At 40.4% G+C, this 18,468-nt stretch overlaps 1 protein-coding gene across 2 annotated transcripts; it reads left to right on the plus strand.

Moving 5' to 3' along the window:
- Nucleotides 1-36: 36 nt before the first annotated feature.
- On the plus strand, nucleotides 37-14,487 carry LOC310692302 (vomeronasal type-2 receptor 26-like). Of its 2 annotated transcripts, XM_083473017.1 has the most exons (9): nucleotides 37-150; nucleotides 2,276-2,369; nucleotides 3,162-3,302; nucleotides 4,697-4,758; nucleotides 8,672-8,963; nucleotides 9,478-10,326; nucleotides 11,555-11,782; nucleotides 12,025-12,151; nucleotides 13,549-14,487. In XM_083473017.1, the coding sequence occupies exons 1-9, from the start codon at nucleotides 56-58 to the stop codon at nucleotides 14,448-14,450; spliced, it is 2,790 nt and encodes a 929-aa protein (XP_083329143.1). In that variant the 5' UTR covers nucleotides 37-55; the 3' UTR covers nucleotides 14,451-14,487. The 2 variants fall into 2 exon arrangements, with proteins under 2 accessions (XP_083329143.1, XP_083329144.1); XM_083473018.1 differs by lacking the exons at nucleotides 37-150; nucleotides 2,276-2,369; nucleotides 3,162-3,302; nucleotides 4,697-4,758 and adding an exon at nucleotides 7,826-8,026.
- The last annotated feature ends 3,981 nt before the right edge of the window (nucleotides 14,488-18,468 follow it).

Here is an 18,468-nt window from a genome sequence, read left to right on the forward strand (position 1 = left end):
ATCTTCTCTTCCCCTCCACATCTATCTTTAGCTTATTTATGGCCCTCCTCCAGTGATGAATGATAAAACACCAGGGCTTTCCTTCTACCAGATGGCCCCCAAGGAAGACTGGCAGTATGCAGGGATTCTCTCTTTGCTCCTGCATTTCAGGTGGACGTGGATTGGGATCCTTACCTCTAATGATGACTATGGAGATAGATTTCTACAAACTGTGGTTCCAGAGTTTACTCAAAGTGGTATCTGCTTTGCCTTCATAGAAAAAAGTCACACACATATGATTTTCACTGAAATTAATGACATGTTCAATCAGGGAGCAAAGCTACATGATAACATTATTGACAGCAAAGCCAATGTAGTAGTGGTTTATGGAGAATCTCACACTATTATGTTTTTGAGATGGTTTCCATATCTATCAGGGCAAGAGCACATGACAAATAAACAGAAAGGCATAGTGTGGATAGTAACAGCCCAGATGGAGCTGACTTCTATTGCTTATCAAAGGACCTGGGATACAGACATCCTTCATGGTGTTCTGTCTTTCACAATTCATTCCAATAACCCACCAGGATTTCACAAATTTATTGACAGTAGAAAACCTCTTGAAACCAAAGGAGATGGTTTTATCGGACACTTCTGGCAACATGCATTCAGCTGTGTATTTCCAAATTCAGAGATGAGCAATGTGGATGGGGATATTTGTACAGGGGAAGAGAAGCTGAGCGATCTTCCTGGGCCATTTTTTGAAATGAGCATGACTGGCCATAGCTACAGCATCTACAATAGTGTGTATGCCGTGGCCCATGCGTTAAATGCAATGTCCTCATCTAGACACAAATATCGAACAATGGCTGTTGATGGAGGACTGAAGTTTCCAAATCTAAAGTTGTGGCAGGTAATGGATTGGGGGGGGGCAAAAGGTTACATTGCTTGCTCCATTTTTAATATTTATACCTTTCCACGTGAGCTAGAAATACCCATGACTCTTTTAAAAAGACCAAAGCTCAGAACATTTACTTTTAATAATAAATTGATAAATAATAATTATTTTAAGAGTTCCAGTTCCACATGTCCATAAACTAATTCCAGTTCACCTTAGACCCTTTACAAAATGAACTAGTTCTGTTTACATTCAGTTCACTATTCAGTTCAGATTCATTCAAATGATCCTTGAATTCAGAATGATACAAGCTGCTGTGATTAAGTATATAATATTTTTTAACACACTAAGAAAACTTCCAAACATGCACAGTGGAATGTGAGCAGTTTAATTTATTTCCCCGTGTGTTTATTATCTTTAAACTTAAAGACTCAAATTGTATGAAGAGTGAAAAACATATGCAAGAAAATGAGCTTGAAGATGAAATAGAAATACTTTAGAATTCTACCCAGAATGAACTTAATTCAAATGTAATTTTATGAACTGGTTCATTCCAAGCACTGAAAAAGAAAAACATACCATTCCTTTTATTCCCATTTCTCTTTCATTTTTTTCTGGATTCCTACACTGAATAGGCAATGCAATACTGAAAGGCTCCATTCTCTATAAGGTACCATTTAGCTGAAACTTATAAACTTTCAAATATGAAAAAAGTATTGTTTTATTATCCACGGCAGGGGGAAGGAACTGGATCTGGCTATTGGCAACTTGGTAGTTAAGCCAATACAGCAGACTTGACCTCACCATCTGTCAAGTGATAGGTGGTTACTTTAAGTCCTGCTTATGGCTAGAGTTAGCTCTGCTAGTGAATTCAGTGTGAGGAGCTCAGTAGCACAGCAGATCCTTCCAAAGTTGCAATCACCAACCATCAACTGCTTAGTGATGTCAGCAAACCTCCCTTGCCAATGACCAGTCAGGAGTGCCACATTAGGGCCCCACACCTGACATCACATATGGCCTCAGGTGTGGGGCGGGTGGATGTGATTTCTGGAAACGACCTTATGGGTCTAACTCAGATCCATGCAGGATCCAATAGGTATTGGGCTGGAAGTTCCCCAACTATGGTCTATGAAATTGTTGGTCTGGAAAAAAAAATGAAAACAGTTTTGACAAAGAGACAATGGTCTTATACTCTGAAAGATCCAGAACACTGTTGTCTAATCACAGCCTTACCTAAACTTTTGTGTTTGCTTTTTCAATCTAGCTCCATCACTATCTCAGAGGTGTTTCCTTTAACAACAGCTCTGGTGATAAGGTTTCTTTAGACCAGAATGGGGAGTTAATCGCTGGATATGATATTATAAACTGGATTTTTTCTTCAAACCGATCCTTTCATAGGGTGAAAGTTGGGAAGATTGATCCACAAGTTTCACCAGACCAAGCATTCACCATCAATGAAACTGTCATAGAATGGCCCCATTGGTTTAAACAGGTAGGGTCTTCAGATTACGTGACATTGTACTGCTCTGGGCAACATCAGACCCCTCCCCCCAATCTCCTTCCCAAGTCATACCTATTCATTTGTGCCCAAATTTACTAGGCTTCAGACAAGCATTCTGTTTTTCATACTAGGTTGAAGTCTTAAAATGTGGGGAAATACTGTTTAGCATCTACAGCTGGGATGGGCAACCTTTTTGAAGATATGTTTGCATGTTTTAACATCACAGCACTGTGGTAATATTTGAAAGACCGAAACTAGGTAGAGGGTGACTACCACACATGCCTCATTATAATGGATAATTGGGTGGAAATCCCCTAGACAATACTAACACACGTCTACAATTTCCAGCATTAGCATAGTGGCATAAATTAAATACATGCAACATAATTTCTTCCATGTCTTAATCCCATAGCACCATGGTAGCATTTGAAAATCCATGGTAGCATACAAAATATTGCAAATGGGTGGATGATCTGTCAGGCCTAGTTATAGGCCTCCTTTCCCAGTCTAGTGGCAATTGGATGGATGCACATAGGTCATGGAATGCACCATCATGCTCCTATGATATTCAACCTTAACATGGTGGTGTTTGATTAAGGTATTCAACAATGGTTCAAGATTCATTTTCAGTTACAATATATATGTACATATAGATGTATATAGGTGGATATATATATATATATACATACATATAGATAGATATATAGATTTACATCTATATCTGTGTGGATCTAAATTGATCTTTCTCAAGATTAACATTCTGCTCTTTCATTTCTTGATTAGGTTAAGCCTCTTTCTGTATGTAGTGAGAGTTGCCATCCTGGTTCTAGCAAGAAAATGAAAGAGGGGGAGCCATTTTGCTGCTATGATTGCACCCCATGTCCAGAAGGGAAGTTTTCAGAGCAGGAGGGTAAGAAATATGCTGTGTAAAGTTATCGTGTAATTTGGCCGTAATGAAGAGGACACATCAAAGTGCAGCATCGCAAAGCAAAAACAAAGGAGAATGAGGAGGATGCAGCAGACTAATTTATTTATCCAAATTGCATAAACATAAATCCCAACATATTTCAAACACCAGACCTTCATTAGGGCAGTGTAAAAAAATGTATATTTAAATATTGCAATGAATGTTGTGAAAATTGTTTTCTAGCAAACCTTGTTTGACGTGTATTGGACTTGCTTTGCGGTGCTATCAGTTATTCTCTCACACCTGTTATATGCTCACGTGTTTCTTTAAGTCAAAATAAATTTCATATAAAATAACTGTCAATTGTAGTATCTAAATGGAATATTCATTCACCAGCCAGTCTACAATCATTAGGTAAAAAAGGATCACATGTGTTCAGGGGAGGTGGAATCTTGTGCAGATATGAGTGAATTGGGTCATCCTGTCTGCAAGTCACCGATTCTGCATCCAGTCCCCACTAAATAATACATAGAATACATAGGAAAGCAAACACAAATAAATGCATAGAAACAAGCTGGTTGCTTGAGACTGGAGATTTTGGCATTAGATAAACAGAGCTGGTCAAATGAAATGGGCAAACTTTAGAGATCTAGCCATTCACAATGGCTTTCACCAGTAGTTCCCTCTGACAACCAGTAAAGGTAGGCAGGAGGTGTTCAATACTACAAAATAAGGGATTGTGTTGTGCCGTGTTTGGGCATTAACCTGAAACTGGGCTGAAACTATGGATGGAGGTATGGGAGTGCATGGGCATTCACACCCTCAACCTCTAGATGCGTGGACTCCTCTTCAGATCTTTAAGTATTTGGCATGAATGGCTGAAGGGGGTTTCTAAGTACATTCTGTTGAACCCCCTTAGAAGCATTCATGCAAACACTTGAGCATAGTTTTGTTGTGCTGCCTATCCTGTTACTTAACAGCTCGTGAAAATGATTCTTAGCATGTTGTTGGATAGCCACAGACTTCTGTGCTGGGATAGCCGCTTGTGGAAGATTATTCCTTATGTGACTCCTTTCCTCCATCAATGTTACATAACGTGAGCAGAAGTGCCATATCAATTGCACACCACTTATTCCACTTCAAAACAAAAGGAGAAAAGCCTCAGGAATGAACAAAGGAAATGATAAATACATAAATAAATGTGTTGTTCGAAAGAACATAATACCTTCATGAGGATGCTAGTTAATGAATGGTAGCCTACTCCACCATCTCCTAACTGGACACATTTCAAAGGATTGACCTTAAAAGGATTTCCTAATAAGAATTGGTTTTTTAAAAAACCTTATAAGATAAAGAGTTACAACATGTTTGGCTTGTATGTTAACTTGTAGTTACCTAATTTCTTTTTCAGACTGTTCTACATGTACGGACAAAACCTATCCAAGCAACAGACAAGATTTCTGTATTCCTAAGGTCATTACATTTTTGTCTTACACAGAACCTTTGGGAATCAGTTTTACCTTTTTGGTCCTTTCTTTTTCTTTGATCACAGCTGTGGTGCTAGGAATGTTTATGAAGCACAGCGACACTCCCATTGTCAAGGCCAACAATCGCAATCTCACCTACACTCTCCTTTGCTCTCTCCTGCTCTGCTTCCTCTGTGCATTACTATTCATTGGCCAGCCTGGGGAGATGACATGTCTCCTCCGACAAACTGCTTTTGGCATCATCTTTTCAGGGGCTGTTTCTTGTGTGCTGGCTAAAACCATCACAGTGCTTCTGGCTTTTATGGCCACTAAACCTGGATCTAGGATGAGGAAGTGGGTGGGGAAAAAACTTGCCTCCTTCTTTGTTCTTTTCTGCACCCTTCTTCAAGCAGGCATTTGTGCTGTGTGGATAGTAACCTCTCCCCCATTTCCAGATGTTGACATGTGGTCAGTAACGGAGGAAATTGTCCTGGAATGTAACGAGGGTTCAATGACTATGTTTTATTGTGTTTTGGGCTATATGGGCTTCCTGGCAATTATCAGTTTCATTGTGGCTTTCCTTGCCAGGAAGTTACCTGACAGTTTCAATGAAGCCAAATTCATCACTTTCAGCATGTTGGTCTTTTGCAGTGTTTGGCTATCCTTTGTTCCAGCCTACCTGAGCTCCAAGGGTAAATACCTAGTTGCTGTGGAGATCTTTTCTATCTTGGCCTCCAGTGCTGGACTGTTAAGTTGCATCTTTGCCCCAAAATTTTACATTATTGTGTTGAGGCCTGAGCTGAACAACAGGGAACAGCTAATAAGAAAGAAAGCATGAAGATATATTTAACCCTATTCAGGCATTAGAACAAGTGCCGTAGCTCCCCCCCACACACACACCTATTTTCATTGCCCTCGTTTCATGCAGGGTAAGTGTATGAATTAGAGAGCCTCCTATATCCATTGAGGTTCCTAATACAGTGGTACCTTGGGTTAAGAACTTAATTCATTCTGGAGGTCCTTTCTTAACCTGAAACTGTTCTTAACCTGAGGTACCACTTTAGCTAATGGGGCCTCTCGCTGCTGCCGTGCCGCTGACGCACGATTTCTGTTCTCATCCTGAAGCAAAGTTCTTAACCTGATGTACTATTTCTGGGTTAGCAGAGTCTATAACCTGAAGCGTCCATAACCTGAAGCGTCTGTAACCCGAGGTACCACTGTATGTTTATGATGATATGTTGTCGCTTGTCAGTTTCACTGCCTCCAGATTTCCCTATAGAGCTGTAATTTAACTGCACAGGGAGTCCAAATGGAGAGGTCTAGCACACTGTCTGTTCCATCTGTACAGTATCAGTTTCAATTATTGAAACCTGAGTACAAGATGTTTGCAGTTGTACATACATAAAACATTCAGAATAATTCCTAAAAATCATTAATAGTTCTCCTCACCATAACCATGTAAAGAGTATGCCACTAAACAGGCCCCTGTGCCATGTGGTTGTCTGTACAGTCATACTTTGGATCCTGAACGCCTTGGTACTCGGACGTTTTGGCTCCTGAACACCGCAAACCCAGAAGTGAGTGTTCTGGTTTGCAAACGTTCTTTGGAACCCGAATGCCCAGCAGGTCTTCCGCAGCTTCCTGTAGTCAATCAGAAGCCGCACTTTGTTTTCTGAACATTTTGGAAGTCAAACGGACTTCCGAAATGGATTCCATTTGACTTCCAAGATACGACTGTATAGTTCTTTGTCCTAGGGTTTCTCAAAGTTCACAGTTCCAGTAGATTAACTGGCCAAAATTGCAGGTTCCTTCTTCCTGGAGCTGTTCAAATTCTCTTTGGATTTCCCTCACATTCTTGCCCCAAAGAAATCTCCCTAGCTGCCTGCAGAGCATCATGAAGAAACAATGTTGGAAAAATTGTGATCATTTCTTCTTTCTTACTAAGACTGTAGGGTACCTCTCCAATTTTCTCCCCTTTGCTACCCCAGGGCAAATCTATTTCATCTCCTGCCCCACACCACAAATCAAAATCCTGCCACCAGGCTTTGTCTGGAGGCACCTAATTTAGAAACCCATGGCAGAGCTCACTCAGATTGGTGGCTAGAAATCCCTCCATGCTTACTCCAATCATCTCTGAAGAGCTTCAATGGGCTAAACAAAGGCATATGGCTTTCCCAGTTTGCCATCCAAACCCATGGGTGATCTGGGCTGCTTTCCCTAGCATTGGGAAGCACCCCCCACCCCACAAAGCCATCTGGAAGTACCCAAAGGGCAACATCACTGGCACTTTTTACTTCACCAAAATCAGCAGGAGCCTCCTGTTCTCCTGGCGCATGCAGGCACATCTCTTGGAGGTTTGCCTATGTGTTTCCCCCCACTGAGGGAAAACTGCAGCATCAACTTGAACTGCTCAAAAAGTGTTGCTGGCACTCTCATCCAATAAAACTGAATGTTGGAAAATCCATGCCAGTCAAAAGGAAGTACATTTTTGGGGCCGTGAAGTTTGAACTGTTATGGAGGCTCCTTTGTTCAGATGCCTCAAACTTCTTCTTTTTCCAACTCCATTTGTGAAAAACAATATTAAGTTGATGATTACCTACTCCTGTAATTTTGAAAAGGACTGTAATTAATTCAACTACTTGGCAATGCTTCTTCCCAAGGAGTTTCAGTGGACAGAAGCAAAAGTAATAGTACAGTGTATGAAGGATAATATAAATATTCAATTTAATAGTTAGTTGTGGGAGCAGGAACTTTGGGGGGGAAAGCAAGGAACCACCTGTTTGAGTCTAAACACAATCTCTGCTTAGAGAGGAAATTTGTACTGAGGATGGTGACATTAGTAGTCTCGATATTGGTACTACTTCCTCACATGGCATGCAAGCCTCACATTAACTGCATGGTAAGAGCTCCACACAATCCAATTCACGAGTATCATCAGTTGGGAGGCAACATAATTGGTGGCATCACTTCTCAGACCTTCATAATCTCCAACTCGCTAACCTTCATTGAAGCACCTCCACCTGTGTTGTTTGAAGAGCTTGCGTAAGACCTTGATGTTGCTATTGTTGGTTGTTACAGTTTCTGTTTCCATTAAGGATGTGAATTACAGTCTTTCCCCAAGTCTGTCAAACAATTTTCATGTGAACTTAAATACTAATTTAATTATATTCAGAATGGAGACAGATCAAGTTCCTCTGGTTTTGACAGTACTAGTGATGGCTGCCTTCACTTAAACACTTTAGAAACTACCATCAATGAAGCCAGAAATATTAATGGTCAGTGATAAGCGATCTTAATTTGTATTTCTTACCACTTGCTCTGATTGATGTCATTTTCTTATAGAATTTCAAAATGTCTTTGTAAGAGAGCTGGGGTGTTTATATATTTGTATATAATAAGGAATGAGATGTCAAGGGGGATGCAACATTTTTACAAAACATGGAAGTTTCTCTAAATAAGGAATACAATTCTAATTCTAGTGCAGTTATCACAACACTCTGAACATATTCTTAAAATATGGATTTCATCTTCAACTGTTGGGGGTACTTCACCAAGAACTTATAAAGTGTTCTGTATTCTGAGGCATTCTTAAGAAAAGATCCAAGAATGTCATAGAATAAGATATATATCAAGAATGGGAGTAGGTGTTCACATGCATCGAACACAGCCTTCTGAAAATGTCAAATCATATGGTTCATGATAACACATGGAACTTTATATTGGTAACTTATCAATAAACTATATCAAGTGCATTGTTGTAAAGGAGAATACAGTTGTCTAATATTTGCGCAGCCTACTTAGGGCTAAGAATTGCCTAAAGACAGTTTGTACATAAATACTGTAAGGAAGTATAGGGAGTACAACATAGTCCACATTTTACAATGTGTGTGATATCCTAATATACTGTACTTTTTTTTTAGGGTAGTGCCTAAGAATTACCAGCACGTCCTGGCTTTGGCATTTGCTGTAAAGGAGATAAATGAAAACTCTCAGATTTTACCCAATACTTCCTTGGGCTTCCACATTTACGACAGTTACTTCAATGCAAAGAATACCTATCATGCCACAATGCAGCTTATGTCCTCAAAAGAAAAAATAGTTCCCAACTACATATGTGACATCCAGAATAAATTAATAGCAATTGTTGGGGGGCTGGACCCTCTAATTTCTCATTATATTGCAACTGTATTGGATATCTACAAGATTCCACAGGTAGATTGTGTAGATGTCTCTATCTTTATGTGGAATGTGGGAGTTCATCCATTTAAATGCTTTTTTTCACCACACAGGCAAGATTGTGGGTTTGGAAACTGAAGTGGGTGAAGGCATGTAGGAAATATTTCCTTGTTTAGGAATGTCAAATGGAAGCTGAGATACAGATCATTATAAATGAGAGTGTTGGAAATATAACAGCACCTACAGAAGAAAGTAAATTGTCTAGTGATGGTGGGTAGGTGGAAGAAAGGAATATCAGCAATAATTACAGCCACAGCATATGACAGGCAGACCAATCCCCTGACTTGTTGTTAGTAAGATGGCAGCCAGGTGTATACTTTCTGAGAAAAGAGAGAGGTTGATAAAGCATTGCCCCATTTGCCATACTGAACCAGCCTCCATTAAAACAATTCCTTGTATACCAGCAGTTTGAAGAAAGGGGTTCTGTGGGCCAAAGTTGGGCTTCTAGTTAGTTAGTTTGTTAGTTATTCATTCTTATTTCCTTTTTTAGCTCATATATGGCCCTGCTCCAGTGATGAATGATAAAACCACAGACCTTTCCTTCTACCAAATGTCTCCTAAAGATGCTCTTCAGCATGCAGGCATTCTGACTTTGCTTCTCCATTTCAATTGGACATGGATTGGGATCCTTACATCCAATGATGAATATGGAGAAAGATTTGTGCAGACAGTGTTTCCAGTATTCTCCAGAATGGGTATTTGTTTTGCCTTCATAGAAAGAAGCAACAAATTTACCATTGTCACAGAAATGTATGATAAGCTGCATGAGGGAGCCAAAATAAATGATAGAATCATTGACAGCAAAGCCAATATAGTGGTTGCTAATGGAGAATCCTATCTCATTGTGTATTTGAGGTGGCTACCATATGCCTCAGAAAGAGAATGTACAATAAATAAAGTGTGGATATTAACAGCTCAGATAGAGCTCACTTCAATGGTGTATCAAAGAACCTGGGATACAGACATAGTCCATGGTGTTCTGTCCTTCTCTATTCACTCCAGTGATCTACCAGGATTCAAGACATTTATTGAAAGCAAAAGCCCTTCATTCAAAACAGGAGATGGCTTTATCAGGGATTTCTGGCAGCAGGCCTTTGGTTGTGTATTCCAAAGTATAGATGGGAACAAGGTGGATGGAGACATTTGCACAGGAAAAGAGAAGTTGGAAAGCCTTCCTGGGACAATTTTTGAAATGAGCTTTACTGGCCACTGCTACAGCATCTACAATGCTGTTTATGCTGTGGCACATGCTTTACACTCCATGTCTTCATCTCGACTGAATCATCCATCAGTGGTTGAAGGAAGGTGGAGGAACCTTCAGAATCAGCAGGTGTTGCAGGTAATGGAATGAAGTTCCTCCTGTTGGATGGCAACATATCTCTCAGAATATATAGCAATATGCTCCAATCAGATCCTTCTTGCGGGCTTCCCATGGACATCTGGTTGGGCATTGTAAGAACCATACGCTGCAGTTGATAGGCTAGTAGGTATCTCTTTATTCTGTTTGGTAAAAGGTCTCCACAAACTCTTACCAAAATTCTGTTTGGTAAAAGGTCTCCACAAACGCTTCCCATCCTCTCATGTACTTTCTCATGTTACTGTGAGCAGGCTCTGAGACTATAGAATTGTAGAGTTGGAAGGGATTACTAGGGTAATCTAGTCCAATCCTGTAATCTACTATAAGAACTGTATACTGGACCAGGGAGGGTTTTTGACTTATCTTACAGGTCTTTCTTTTATTCTGTCTAATAAAAGGTCTCCCCAAACTAGGGTTGCCATATTTCTATTTGCCCAACATAGGGCTAGAACTCCCAGCCCTGAGACTAGGAGTCTCATGCTCAACCGACTGGCCTCCTTCCCTCTTTTTCCACTGGTGAACTTAAAATATACACATTATAGTTTTGCTGCTATACATTTACTAATTCATGCTACCTCTGATTCATGCTGCCTCTTGGCTCTCAGAAACTGCCACAACTACATTGTGAGTCCGTTAAGAAGTGTGTGTATTTGCTGGTAAGAGGCTTTCAGATTCAGTAATGTTGTTTTAGAAGAGACATATTTCATTTAGAAGAAGATGTTGCCCAGCAGGAGTAAGATAGAACCTTTGAAACTCTGCAACTACAGCCAGAATCCAGTTTACGGAGGGCAGCTCCACTATGTTTTTTGACCAGTAATGTTGAATAAGTTTAGGAAGTGCTAAATTAATTGTATATGGTGAAAAAGGTGATGGATTTAGAAAATACATTTGATACCTAATTTAAAGTGCACTCTTTAACCTTTAAAACACTAAATCAAGAGTGACTGGCCCAAAGTGCAAAGTGAGGCAACTGCCTTAGGTGGCAGGATCCATTGGGGCAGCAGATCCTTATGTTGGTATTTCTTTCCCCTTTGCTCCTAATGCATATCTTCTCTCACCCGTTCTTTCCTGGAGCCATTTTTGGGGTCCTGCGATTCAGAATAGGATGTAAATGGGTTGCTTCCACCCGGGGAAGATGTTTGTATGATTTGCTGTGAAAGATTCCACAGAAATGCAGCCTCTACTAAGCTTCTTTTCCTTTTCAACTCAGCTCCATCACTTTCTGAAAATTGTCTCCTTTAACAACAGTGCTGGAGACAAGATCTCCTTTGACCAGAATGGGGAGTTAGTGACTGGATTTGATATTATAAACTGGATTATTTCCTCAAACCAATCCTTTCATAGAGTGAAAGTTGGGAGAATGGATCCCCAGGGTTCTCCTGACCAAGTGTTCACCATCAACAAGGATGCCATCACATGGCACAATTGGTTTAATCAGGTAGGACTCAGTTGGGAACTGCTTGGCAAACCATTCAGTTTCATTGAATGGACAATGTTCAGACCATGACAAATCCCGAGTTTTGATTAGAAATGATATAACCTATGTAGAAAGTAAGAAGGATGCCAGATAAAGTTATGGATTAGTGGTCCCAGTTTGGTTTCAGTTATACATGAATATCATCTTAAGAACTTGAGACTTCTTTTCAAGATAATCATTCTACTCTTTTACTTACAAATTAGCTCCAGCCTCTTTCTGTATGTTCTGAAAGTTGCTATCCCGGTTCCAGCAAGAAAGTGAAGGAGGGAAAACCGTTTTGCTGCTATGATTGCATCCCATGTCCAGAAGGAAAGTTTTCAGACCAAAAGGGTAAGAAATAGAGTGTAGAAAGCTGGGGAAAGTTTGGTCATGATCAAGGAAACACATCAAAATTGTAGCAAAATTGTAGCACAAAGCAGAAGCAAAAGTGAATGTCATAGATGCAGAAGACTTGGTCCAAATGATATACATGCTAACTTCAATGTGTTTCAAACACTGCTTGTTCATCAGGGGATTATATCAAAAGGTGTAAAAATTCATATGAGTTGCATCTAGTTGGTGTTCATCTGCACCCAAACATTCAATTCTTGTGGTGTCCAAAAACAAGTAAAGATGATATTATATTATGAGATGGGATAAAAACCCTTTTCTTGCATACAACTCTGTTATTTGATATATATAAAAAATCTTTTGTATACCTCTATGGAAATAGAAATGGAAAAATAGTATCTAAATTTCACAAATGAGCAAAGAAACTGCCCAGGCAGGCACATTATGTGACTCATGAGAGCAGCAAAATAACAGACTGAACAATGGTGATGGGATAAAATCAGGCCAAATCTTTATTGAAAGAAGGACGTATCTCAAGGGTTGGCATGGCATTTTGTCCCAGGATCAGTTCATCATTCCACAAGTCCCATGTTGATGGAATGGATCCACAGGAGTTGGCTACTGTTGAACTATGCCGTGGTCTCACTGGGGAACCAGGATGCAGATTCCAACCAGGCACTTAGCGAACACACGCTTGGGTTTGCCATAGTCAATCCTCTCCTCAGGCCCCTTATGGGGGCATCCTATACTATGTTGATCCTGCCTAATGCCATTTCCGCCCTCATACAAACAATATTATTCTGTCTAACCAGGGAAATCCATTATTTTACTGAGGCAAAGGTGAAGAAAAAACCCAACAATGTGCCAGTCGGGTTGAGAGAAAAGAAATCCCTTCCAGCTCTCTCAAATCAAAATGGCTGTGACCTCCAAGGGAAGAAGCCTTTTATAGGCTTTCCCCTCCTCTCTGCAGCAAGGGCTCATGGGCCAGATTTTTCCCATCAATCCACCACCCAGAGACGTTACTGTACAAAACCTTGCCCTGTATTTTGCTGCAATCTGTAGGCCACAGCGCTGCTGGGCAAAGGTGTCCCATGCTTAGTAGGCATGGAATGGGGCTTATAAACATAAAATTTCTCTAATCTTAGCTCACTACCTTGCAGATTCAACTAATGGTGCAGATGTGCATTCACAGAGCTCTAAAATACATGAGATCATAACATTTCCAGGAAGGTAAATGGGAATTCACATAGCCATCTCCTCACCTTCCATAGTTTGAGAAGACTGACACCAAAGGAATAGCCTAATATGAATGGATTGTTTTAGATGTAGAAGAGAAAACATGCTTGTGAAATCTCTGGAATCAATTTGAAATGAAGCCCATGTCTTTTGTTTTTCAGACATGAATGCCTGTTCTACATGCACTGCAAAAACATATCCAAGCAAAACCAGGGATTTCTGTATTCCCAAGTTCATTTCCTTTTTATCGTATAAAGAACCACTGGGCATCAGTTTAGCCTTCTTTGCTCTTTTCTTTTGTCTGATCACAGTCTTGGTGCTAGGAATATTTCTGAAGCACCACAACACTCCCATTGTCAAGGCCAACAACCGGAACCTTGCCTATACTCTCCTTATCTCAATCCTGCTCTGCTTCCTTTCTGCATTGCTATTCATTGGACAGCCTAAGCAGATGTTGTGTCTCCTCCGACAAACCACTTTTGGCATGATCTTCTCTGTGGCTGTTTCTTGTGTGTTGGCAAAAACCACTACTGTGGTTCTTGCTTTTATGGCCACCAAACCAGGTTCCAGGATGAGGAAGTGGGTGGGGAGAAGACTTGCCAGTGCCATTGTTCTTTCCTGCTCCCTTATTCAAGCAGGCATTTGTACCTTTTGGTTAGTCACCTCTCCCCCATTCCCAGATGTTGACATGCACTCAGTTACTGAAGAAATTATATTAGAATGCAATGAGGGGTCCATGACTATGTTTTACTGTGTTTTGGGTTATATCAGTTTCCTGGCCATAATCAGCTTTGTTGTGGCGTTCTTTGCCAGGAAATTGCCCAATAGTTTCAATGAAGCCAAATTTATTACTTTCAGCATGTTGGTATTTTGCAGTGTTTGGCTCTCCTTTATTCCATCCTACCTGAGTTCAAAGGGGAAATATATGGTAGCTGTGGAAATCTTTTCTATCTTAGCCTCCAGTGCTGGGCTCCTAGGTTGCATCTTTCTCCCCAAATGTTATATCATTGTTCTGAGGCCTGAACTGAACAACAGGGAACAACTAATAAGAAGGAAGGTCTGAATAATCTCAATGTCTTTGTGTTTTGCTATTATCTGCAACCCAGGGTATCTTGTGTATGAATTATCATTCAGAGTGTTACTGTATTGCTAGAGAAAGGCTCCTCTGAGTTAGGGAGGTATGAATTGCTTAATCAAATATCTTTCAGTGCATTTGTTGGCAAGTGCTCCTTCAGCTCTTAAATGTACTCTCAGGTTTTTACAAAGAATATCAAGCTAGGCCAGGTTTCCCAAACATCCAGCTGTTTTTGGACTACAATTCCCATCATCCCTGACCAATGTGATGTTCTCTGCAATGTCAGCCCCCACCCCAATCTGCTTCGCACGTCAGCATGCCTGATACATATTCAATTGTTCCAAAATTTTACTAGGCTTCATAAAGCATTTGGTTTTTGATACTAGGTTCAAGTCTTAAAATGTGGGATAATACCATTGAGCATCTATAGCTGGGATGGGCAACCTTTTTGAAGATATGTTTCCATGTTTTCACATCACAGCACTGTGGTAATATTTGAAAGACCGAAACAAGGTAGAGGGTGACTACCACACACGCCTCATTATAATGGATAATTGGGTGGAAATCCCCTAGACAATACTAACACACTTCTACAATTTCCAGCATTAGCATAGTGGTATAAATTAAATACATGCAACATAATATCCATTTCTTCATCCCATAGCACCATGATAGCATTTGAATGTCCATGGTAGCATACAAAATATTGCAAATAGGTGGAGGATCTTTCAGACTTAGTTATAGGCCTCCTTTCCCAGTCTAGCGAAAATTGGATGGATGCACATAGGTCACTGAATGCACCATTATGCTCCTATGATGTTCAACATTAACACGGTGGTATTGAGGCATCAGATGAAGATCTGCATTTTAAAATGAGCTTAAAAAAATATATATGTTTGCATCTCTCATGCCAGGCAGCATCTCTCATGCCAGACAGCTGGGTGCATCGGCAGATGCTCTTCCTAAACAGTGCCCCTCTGACAGAGCCTCAGGGTTGCAAAAGGAAATTACAGGCTAGGAGCAAAAGGTCACACTGACCATACAAATTACAGAATACAATTAAGCTATAAAAACACAATTAAGAGTTGGTAAATAGTAAGAATTATTATGTCTCCCATTAAACTTGAGCCACATTTTCATAAGGTTAAAGGGTAAATTGAAGAAGTTGCTTTTAGAAACAGCAGCCGTTTCAGCAGGGAAAGGGGGGCTACTCTCTGAAGTGGCTTTTGGAAAGTGTTTTTAAGTTTCTTTTTACTTTGAAAAGGCCTTTCCTTTTCTACTAAAAATCTATATATGTTCTGTATTAAATATATTGGCTTAAATGTAATTATGCAAAGGATTTAGAAAGTAAGAAATGTTAGATTCTTATGTTAGATTCTTATTCATAGAATCATAGAATCGTGGAGTTGGAAGAGACCACAGGGGCCATTGAGTCTGACCCCCCTGCCGGGCAGGAAGCACCATCAGAGCACTCCTGACATATGGTTGTCGGGCCTCTGTTTAAAGACCTCCAAAGAAGGAGATATTTCATAGATGGTGTGTGAGAAGGTGAACCCAAGATCTCTGTTTAAAATGAAATTAAAAACCATCTGCTTTAACCATCTGGTTTGCAGTGAATAGGGCAGTAGGGGCCAAAGGTTATCTGGTAATTAAGGTGCCTGGTCGAGGTAAATGTAAGATATATGACTACTTGTTTGCCATTTATAGATAGAAGGAAATATAGCTCTTTGTCTCCCATAAAAGGCAATAGGAAATGGGTGTATCTTTTATGATTGGTTCTAGCAAACAGCCAATAGGAATTTCAACCAGGCTGATTGGACAGAGGCAGCCAAAAGAGGAGCAAGGGGGCTGGACTGAGGGAATATAAGCGCTGGCCATCAGGGCTGGAAGGGCAGAGCTTTGGTAACCATATACCACTGTGTCTCTCATTTATTTGTCTGACAAATAAATTATTATTTTAATTTCTCTATTGCTGCGTTGAATATTTCATTCCAGCTAAGCATTAACCACAAGCAGGGTGCTACAGTATATGATTAAGTTATTCAACAATGGTTCAAGATTCATTTTCAGTTACAATATATATGTACATATAGATGTATATAGGTGGATATATATACACATATAGATATATAGAGAGAGATTTACATCTATCTATATCTATGTGGATCTAAATTGATTTTTCTCAAGATTAACATTCTGCTATTTCATATCTGGATTAGATTAAGCCTCTTTCTGTATGTAGTGAGTTGCCATCCAAGTTCTAGCAAGAAAATGAAAGAGGGGGAGCCATTTTGCTGCTATGATTGCACCCCATGTCCAGAAGGGAGGTTTTCAGAGCAGGAGGGTAAGAAATATGCTGTGTAAAATTATTGTGCAATTGGATCAGAATGCAGAGGACTCATCAAAGTGCAGCATCACAAAGCGAAAACAAATGAGAATGAGGAGGATGCAGAAGACTAATTTATTCCTCCAAATCGCATAAATATAAATCCCAACAAAACACAGACCTTCCATAGGACACCATAAAAAAAGTATTAAAATATTTCAATGAATGTTGTTGTGAAAATTATTTTGCATGACCAGGCGCCGACTGCCCCAGCTCCCAGGGACCACCAGAAAGGAAAAAAGACGTGTGATAACGTTTTATGGAATTAAAATTTGGCCACAAGTTTATTAAACTTTTAAATGTAGGAAGACCTTGGCTTAGGCATTGGGCGTGTATCCCTCCCAGCCCCACAGCCGGGGGGGGGGGGACTGGGGCTCATCAGGGTAAATGGGATATGGCGGTACCCTGCAGGCAGCCCACCCAATATCCCCGCACGCAGGGTAGTTCAATGACAACCTTTCAGCATATGGCCAGTGACACCCATATTACAACCCCTTTAAGAGGGGACCCTGGAAGTGCCGCTGTGGGGGGGGGGGTGAGTCACCACTTCACACACACCCCCATTTAGGGAAGAAAAGACTAAAGGATTCTGCCCAAGGCTTTAAACTGCTAAAGTTGTGATAATTGCTACAGGGAAGACAAAGCCTGCCAATGCAGGAAAATTTCTTCCCAGTTCTTCAACAGCAACAAGTCAAAAGACAGTAGCAGCGCCCGCTAAACAGGAAGAAAAAGGTTAACCTGCAAACCAGAAACATTAAACAAAGGGAAGGGCTGGGTGGGTGAAGCTCCTGAGCTGACTGCCTGGCTGCTGCCGGCTCCACCCCCTATTTATGCAACTGGCCCCACCTCCCAGCAGTGTAAATTGACTAACTGAGGCTGGCAGTGAACCTCCAAAGAATAACACTGAGAAGCAGGCCAGCCCATACAACTGGTAATTTCCCTGGGGTCCAAAGGACCACGGGTGATCCCGCAAAGGGTACCCACAGTGTAACGTGTGAGTGCTCATTCTAGCAAATCTCATTTGACGTGTATTGGACTTGCTATGTGGTTCTATCAGTTATCCTCTCACACCTGTTAAATGTTCAGGTGTTTCTTTAAGTCAAAATAAATTGCATATAAAATAACTGTCAATAGTAGTATCTAAATGGAATATTCATTCACCTGCTAGTCAACAATCAGTAGGTAAAAAAAGGATCGCCTATGTGTTCAGGGGAGGCGGAATCTTGTGCAGATATGAGTGAATTGGGTCATCCGTTCTGCAAGTCACTGGTTCTGCAGTGGTTCCCCCCTGAATAATACATAGAATACATGGAAAACTGAATACAAATAAATGCACAGAAACAAGTTGGTTTCTTGAGACTGGAAATTTTGGCATTAGATAAATAGAGCTGAAATGAAATGGGCAAACTTTAGAGATCTAGCCATTCACAATGGTTTTCACTAGTAGTTCCCTCTGACAACCAATAAAGGTAGGCATGAGGTTTAAATACTACAAGTGTTTCAGTTAAAAGTGTTGTAAACGTCATATGAGAAACTGGGTTGGCAAAATTGGACTCCACACGCCATCTGGTGTCACAGGGTCATAATGAATATACAATGCTTATAAAGCGCTTTTTCTTT

The sequence above is a fragment of the Podarcis liolepis genome, assembly GCF_965112155.1.
Source record: "Podarcis liolepis genome assembly, chromosome: 13".
In the NCBI taxonomy this organism is placed as follows: Eukaryota; Metazoa; Chordata; class Lepidosauria; order Squamata; family Lacertidae; genus Podarcis; species Podarcis liolepis.

Excerpts from the sequence above, each read along its gene's own strand:
- LOC310692302 (XM_083473017.1), top strand. The coding sequence starts at position 56 with ATGAATGATAAAACACCAGGGCTTTCCTTCTACCAGATGGCCCCCAAG. Across the intron at positions 151-2,275 it reads TCTTTGCTCCTGCATTTCAG|GGTGAAAGTTGGGAAGATTG; the intron begins GTGGACGTGGAT and ends ATCCTTTCATAG. Across the intron at positions 4,759-8,671 it reads AAGATTTCTGTATTCCTAAG|GGTAGTGCCTAAGAATTACC; the intron begins GTCATTACATTT and ends CTTTTTTTTTAG.